Below are 8,107 nucleotides of genomic sequence, written 5' to 3'. Positions count from 1 at the left end.
TTAATTTGTCATAAGGAAAACCGTCCAGGGGACGAGATAATTAGTTTGTCATAAGGAAATTAGTTTGTCATAAGAAGATAGTTTGTCATAAGGTAATTAATTGTTATAAAAGGTCAAATAAATAACAAGCAAGGTGCTTAAAATAATTAAAATTAAAAGTGAAGTTTTAAATAAAATTTATTTCAGCCTGTTCATCATTCCTCTCCTCTCTCATAAAATTATAAAAATTACGAACGACCCTGAGCATATAAAATAATTACATTAACATCCGGTTCTGGAAGGCCGAGTCTATCTTCCAGTGGCGCCCTAATATTCGACTATAATACTTAGGTGCGACCTGACTTGGCAAGCTAAACACTCTGTCATAGATTGATTTCTTCCTTTAAAGCATAAGGAATTCTGTAATTTTTAATAATGACAGGTCTTTCATCTCCCGGGAAAAAATGATTTTGCCTAATTATATATAATTATATATAAGACCTTATATATAATTAGATCTAAAAATTGGCCAGGTCTAATTATATATAATTATATATAGGTTATACATGATTATATATAATTATATATAGGTTATATATGATTATATACAATACGTTATATATAATTAGATCTGAAAATTGGCCAGGTCTAATTATATATAATCATATATAAGTTATATTTACTCATATATAATTAGATATGATTATGTATAATACATATATATCATATCGCATCAAAACCAAATCTATTATTGAGCATGTAATTCCTATAAAAGAAAGTGATAGGAGAATGCTGATTAATTATTCCAATGTTAAAATCCCGTGTAAAAAGTTGCGGTATTCCGCCGGTGATCCGCAGGTGATCCGCTGAATATCATGTGGAAGTCATATTTTGACACAAATATGAATTTCAGATGATTTTCGGATGAATATCTAAAGATAATATGGAAAGAAAGTTAATGATAAATTGTAATGATTTTATTATAAGTTGAGACGTAGTAATATTTCGAGCTATAAAAAAAAAGTATTTTTCCTAATAAATTTGTATCGAATTTTAATGAAGAGTCATCCGATAGTTAATAAGCCTCAGTATTCTTGCCCACTCTTTGACCGGTAAGGAAGTTGTATCACTCTTCTCTGCAAGAGAACCATCTCTTCACTACAGATTATCACTCCAAGATATTATAAAGAAGGGATATTGGAAGTGGAACTAGGTCTTTTCCTTCGCGACATCAAAGAGCTTATTTGTGGAAGACTGCGTGGTTGAGAGTTCCCCAGAAGAAAACACCCAGTGCTCCAGAAAACAACGAAAATCGAAAGAAAAGCGATACTAGCCACGTTACGATGAACCGTTAGGCTTCCAACATGACTCATTAAAGTTACCCTGCCCATTTAAATATTTGTCACTTTTTGTCGGAATTTCTATGGATTTTAGGTTTAAAAGTATACAAAAAAAAATTCCTATCAGTTTTCAGAGATTTTTAAGAAGCCGTTTACGCATGACTTTTCACACAAGTTATTTAAACAGGTTCGATAAAATATTTGGAAAGAACTTCCCGGGATTCCCTGAAAAAACCCGTATAATTTTTAAAGGAAATCCAATGAAGCTTAACCTGAATTTTCATAGAGTTGAAGATGAAAATTAATCTAGGTAAATTTTAGATAAAATAGTACAATAAACAGTTAAACATGACATTTTGAATCCTTGAAAAGGGAGAAACCAATTAGTATTACTAAATAATGAACTCTACAAGAACATGTTTTATTTTTTGAAAAAGTTTAAAGCAATACAGTTTTTTAAGTTAATTAATTATGAGTCATTGCAAGAGAATAATAAACTACAATCAACATTTTGGGTTTAGAACAGTAACTAAATTAACATTGAAAAATAGCAACACGTAGAAATTTTAAATAACAAAAAAAAGTGAGAAATTATAACTTTTAAGAATCACTTTGAGAATCGTTTTCAATATCAGTATTATCGTTCTTATTAGCATCATCTTCATTTTGTTTTTTATCATCATTTTTAGGCTCATTGTTGCTTTTTAAACCCTCACGAATGGTGGAAAGCATTCTTCCTACACAATTTTTAAATTCTGCCGCAGTCAACTCTCTGCCATTTGCAGTATGGATCGTCACATATTCTATTGAAAAAAATTATGATGAGATTTATTAAAGTAATAGTTCTAATGGTTAAAGTATTCCTTATAAATTCTAGTACAGACGTAAAAAAAAATTGAGTAACATTATTATACGTAAGCTCACCGAAAACAGCTTCGAGATATTTTTCAGGCATTAGTTCTCGTCCTTTTGTTTTAGCGATCGTCATCTTGGCTAACTCCTCTACGTCAATAATCAATTTGAATAACTTACGAGTCATTTCTCTGGGATTTTTTCTATAACTTTCCGTAATTAGATCCAATTTAAATCGATTTACAATTATTCCAGATTTTTCGACTAATTCTACCTGTTAAGATATAAAATAAATTTTAAAGAAATTATTTGTTTGCTCCATTTCCAAACAAAATAACTGCACGATTTTTAGGGCTGATTTCATCCGGTGAAATATATTTATTTTTGAAATTTATTCTTGGGCTATATGAAAAGGAAAAACATTAAAACGGAAATCATCAAACAAAAAAGCTGAAAAACATCTGAGGAATCGTTCAAATCTTTTACGACTTCTCCTGAGCCCAAAAAAAAAAAAATCACGAAGGGTAAAAGCCGTTAAAAAATAACTCAGCAGAAAAAAGGCCGATTTTTGCGAAAATAATTAAAAGTATAACTCTGACTCTATAAAACGAGTATACCGACGTATAATGCACGTTTATTAAATTTGAGCTCTCTATATTTGAGAGTTTTATAAAATAATTGTATTCTAGAAGTAAGATCTATCGGTATAGTCGTAAATTAAAATAAAGTAGTTAAGAATGCAAAGCTGTCCTCGGAAAAGTGGCTGTAAAACTTAAAGAAGACACATCTTGACGGAAAAATTCGCAGATAACGATATTTTTGAACAAATATCCTTCCACATGCAAATTAAAGTAACGAAAAAATATTCACTATAGTTAAATCTGCAAGTCTTTTAATAAAATATTTTTAGTTAAACCACTGTCGATAGAAATCAAGTTCAAACCTCCTTTGCCGTTGGCTTTTTGTCCTTCCGATGTTTCTTACTCCTACTTTTACTTTCACTCCTGCTCTTACTCCTACTCTTTTCTTTCTGATGCCATTTCAAAAATTCTTCGAAGAGTTTTTTATCTGTAAAATAGTTAAAAATTTTAATTAACTTTTTAAAAAAATTTACGTAAAAAAATTAAAAATTTTTCTCGCAATTCAAATTAATGTTTTTATTAAATTTCTTGCTGCCACGAATAAGGTAAAAGAAAATTTAATAACGAAAATTGTTAAAAACAATATAGCTGGCTGTTAATAATTCGAAAATAATAGGATTAAAAAAATTAAAAACTCAAATTTTTCAAATTCTGATGATTATTTTCTCAAGTCTTTCAACGTCCCTTGGATTGGAACTCTGATATAAGTAAAATATACAAACTAACACTAAATATTTAAGTGCTTCCCTCATTCATTATTAGAGGATTCTTGAGACTTTTTCACAATGGCGTAAAAAATCAGCAAATTTCTTTATCCTCCACAGTATTCCCGAACGAGCACTTGAGTAAACTTCTGTGTCGTTAATATCCTCTTAAATATAGTGAATATAGTAAATCATTTAGTTCTTCGCTAACTGATTTTCAGAAAATCTTTTCGACTTCAGCAAATGTGTAAAAAATCAGAGGTTCCCTCCCTGCTTAAAAAAAAACGATGGATTCTTATAGCTGTATGTTTAAGGCCCTATACTTAACTATGGCACTTCTTATGGAACTCATTTATTCTTATAAAATCTCTATGGCAATTTATGAGAATCTATTAGATTCTATGAGATTTCCTAAACAGGGCTTTGACTTCTGGAGCACCCCTATATCTTTCCTTTTCCAATTAGTTCTCAAATCAACTGTAGTGTCTCGAATTATTAAGTCAGCTATATTGATTACAATATATAATGCGGAATAAATTTATAAATAAAAAATACCATTTAAGTTACTGCTAGTGTCACTTGAATCATCGCTTGAACTGGATTTTTCTCTTCTTAATTTTTTGGATTTGTGAGATCGTTGACTAGATTCTTCTTTTTTATCAGCACCAGTTCCTTTTCGTTTGTTTGATTTTTTTTCTAAAAATTATAGTCAATGATTATATACTTAGAAGTAGGGTAACCATGATATTAAGAAAATACTAGAATTGCCCTGGCAGTTTTGAATTACCTTGGAAACACGGTGGAATCATGATGGATCCAGGGTGGTTACACGGTGGGTTTGTGCCATTTTATCACCGTGATTCCACCCTGATTCCACGGTGAATACGCCGTGGAATCACGGTGGGTACACCGTGTAACCATCGTGGAAACACCGTGGAATCACCGTGTATACACGGTGATAAAATGGCACAAACCCACCGTGTAACCACCCTGGATCCACCGTGATTCCACGGTGTTTCCACTCCCAGGGTGTTTCCAGGCTGATTCAAAACCGCCAGGGTAAAACTAACTTTATGAAACTTCAACTCAAAGTAACATTGAGTTGAAAAAATTATACGAATTAATGTGGACTAATTACATATAAGCTAATTAAATTATAATTGATATTTATTACCGCTCAATTCAGTATCAGAAGAATCTCTAATTTGCTCCTTATGTTGGTGATATCGATGTTTTGATCCCTGAGAACTAGTCGGTTCTTCATTATCACTGTGAATTGTTTCCATTGTTGAACTTGGTTCTGCCTTGCTGCTTGATTTATTTTTATTGAGTAAATCTATAAGTATAGAAAATTATTTATTGATAAATTTAAAGTTAAACTTGGATAAATTCTTTAGTTTCAGGATTGCTTTTCAACGTAATTTTATACTTCAATATTAACAAAAAATAAATTCGTCTCGAAAAACTTTTTTAAAATTTATCTAAATAAGTATACCGGTTTTTTTTATATTTTTAATATAATAATAAAAAAAAATTATTTTCATATATTATAAAATGTCAATTTTTTGTTTATTTGTGATTATTTTTTTTTTTTCAAGTCTAAAAATTACAATTTTTTTAATTTTTTCGTCCAATTATTGAGTTAATTTTAGGAAATGGAATTTTGTTGATCGAAAAAAAATACGGAATAGTATGGTCACCATGTTACTACAAAATAACTGGAGTTAAAATGAAATATTTAAATTCTTAAATATTTAATTTACTTTGAGTTTGAAAAATTATAAAATTCGGAACAAAATCAGTAAATTAGTATTAACCTTTATCACCTGTCGGTCTACCACTAGGAAGACGTTCAATGGATTGATTTTTAACTTCACGATCTAGTTGTTTTAATCCATGATCAACAGTCTGTAATTGACCATCAATAAGAACTGCTTTTTGGGTTGTTGTTGTTGTTGGCCCTAATTGATCTAGCACAATAAATACATTCTTACAATTTTAGCAAAATAAAAATTCGACATTAATAAAAAAAAAAATCAATACTTAAAATAATCATAAAAACTTATATTAAGTCATACTAAAATATAATTTTAATTTGAAACAAGATTTGATATTTCTTTACACAAAATTGAATATTGATCTGATTATTCTGAAAGTATGAATAAAAAAAAAATGAATCCTGTGAAAAAAAAAAGATTGCTAATTGGAAAAATCTAAAATATCTTATACTTATTAAAAACTAAGTAAAGTTGAGATGTTGAAATGATTGAATTTTAATTGTAATTTAACTTATTTACCATCAGTCAAATCATCCTGGTTGCCAGTGCAAAAAATTGATTGCTGATCAACAATTTCCGCGTCAATAGGATTCGGTTCCTTGCATTGTCTATCTTTTTTACCTTTTTTTCTCACATTCTTAATCTCAACTGGTGGTTGGACTGCTTTTTTTATTAAGTTTCCCGCTTCATCCACTGTATGTTTATTCAAATATTCCTCGTCATCTTTTCAAAATTAATTATTTAAATTGGTTACTCAAATTTATCAACAATTAATTATTAGTATTACTAATAAACTAATATTAATTAAATATAAATTTTGAACATTTCATGGTTTTAAAATTAAAATTTATTACTTACCATCTTGTAATAGTATTTTAATAGGTGAATTTTTATTTCTTATTTTTACAACAAAGCCGGACTTGTTAGAAGTTTTTATCTTTTCAGTTTTCACCACAGATGCGTAACCTAAACCGATCCGAAAAACTAAAGAGAACATTTTTTTGGACATTTTATTAGATTAATATTAATATCAATGTTTTTACGGTTATTTTATTGCTTTTATCAACGATAAAGCGTCAATTGATTGAAGTTTGTCAACAAAAAATAAATGCGAATCGGTTAAAAAAAAAATGTAAACAAAAAACATATAAGAGAAGTTATCCCGTGAGCTATCTTATGAGTACGCAGAAAATACTAGTGTCTTCATCAAATACAAAACAATGAAAGATTTTGCGCAATTATCAAGATCAACAAAGTATCGGATATCAAAGAAATGTCAAAAGGCAACTAGTTCGAATGATGACAGTTCATTTACAGGTAAACCGATAAAAATGCTGTTTTCATTTACGATCAGAGTCTTATAAGTTGATTTTTATGCAAAACTATAAGAACTCTTCACAGAAACCGTCGGGGATCACTTCGATATTTATCTATTTTAAAAGATTTTTTTTAACAAAGTTTTATTAGAGTGTTGATAAGCTCCAAAAAATTCTCATCGGAATTAATTAGATTTTCTAAGAAAAATGTCAAATTAGTTGTCTATAAACCAGTCACGAAACTATATCTTAATCATACGAGAATCCATGAGAACTACTCGGGTTTTCTAAGGAAATATTAAACCGTTTTATATTCATTTATACATTTAACATTAAATTGTAAGAGATTTCCATAAACAAACTATTAGAACTTCTTATAACAACTGTCTGAATTGACTACGATGTTTATTTTAATCACTTTTAAACGAAATTTTGTATGAATTCTGGCCGATCCCCGAAGGATTTCTTCAGAAATTTATAAGGTGTTCTTAAAAAAGTCATCTAGTATTCTTAGAAAATTTGTGAATTCAATTGTACTGTTAAGAGTTCTCATACGGATCTATGAGAACTCATTATAAAAACTTCAAATCACTTAGATGAGTATTTCTTTTTATTTTAGTGGAATTTTTTAGAAATTTCAGCGCAGTTCTAGAGGATTTCCATACGAATTAGTCAGGTTTCCTTAACGAAATCACACATAGCCTCCTAGAAACCAGTAACTATAGTAACTGGAAGAAGTTGTGCATTTACAAAAAATTTGTAAATTTCATTACATACTGTTAGGAGTTATCTGCTTAAAAGTGTCTTAAAATTATCATAAAAACGTCCTAAAATGGTCATAGAAGCTTCCTAAAATGGTCATAAAAGTATCATGAAGTTGTCATAAAGGTGTCCTAAAGTTGTCAGAAAATTCTCCTAAAATTGTCATAAAAGTATCCTAATATCGTCATTAAAGCGTTATAAAATTGTAATAAAATGGTCATTGAAGCGTACTAAAATAATCATACCAGTATCCTAAAATTCTCATAATAGTATCATAAAATTGTCATAAAGGTGTCCTAAAGTTGTCAGAAAATTCTCCTAAAATTGTCATAAAAGTATCCTAATATCGTCATTAAAGCGTTCTAAAATTGTAATAAAATGGTCATTGAAGCGTACTAAAATAATCATACCAGTATCCTAAAATTCTCATAATAGTATCCTAAAGTTGTCCTAAAGGTGTCCTAAAGTTGTCAGAAAATTCTCCTAAAATTGTCATAAAAGTATCATAAAATTGTCATTAACGCGTCCTAAAATGGTCATAACAGTGTCCTAAAATTATCGTAATAGTATCATAAAGTTGTCGTAAAGGTGTCCTAAAGTTGTCAGAAAATTCTCCTAAAATTGTCATAAAAGTATCCTAATATCGTCATTAAAGCGTTATAAAATTGTAATGAAATGGTCATTGAACCGTACTAAAATAATCATACCAGTATCCTAAAATTCTCATAATAGTAT

The 8,107-nt window shown here is 29.1% G+C and overlaps 1 protein-coding gene across 1 annotated transcript; it reads right to left on the bottom strand.

Moving 5' to 3' along the window:
* Positions 1-1,799: 1,799 nt before the first annotated feature.
* LOC130669668 (uncharacterized) lies at positions 1,800-7,212 on the bottom strand. The gene is made up of 7 exons (XM_057472686.1): positions 5,814-7,212; positions 5,334-5,486; positions 4,691-4,852; positions 4,072-4,212; positions 3,115-3,239; positions 2,244-2,445; positions 1,800-2,122 (listed from the first exon to the last, which is right to left on the bottom strand). Exons 3-7 carry the CDS (start codon positions 4,800-4,802, stop codon positions 1,920-1,922), a joined length of 783 nt encoding a protein of 260 aa, XP_057328669.1. The 5' UTR covers positions 4,803-4,852; positions 5,334-5,486; positions 5,814-7,212; the 3' UTR covers positions 1,800-1,919.
* Positions 7,213-8,107: the final 895 nt, after the last annotated feature.

The sequence above is a fragment of the Microplitis mediator genome, chromosome 6, assembly GCF_029852145.1.
Source record: "Microplitis mediator isolate UGA2020A chromosome 6, iyMicMedi2.1, whole genome shotgun sequence".
Classification (NCBI taxonomy): Eukaryota; Metazoa; Arthropoda; class Insecta; order Hymenoptera; family Braconidae; genus Microplitis; species Microplitis mediator.
Note: the sequence above shows the minus strand (reverse complement) of the source record. Positions and strands in the feature narration are given on the sequence as shown.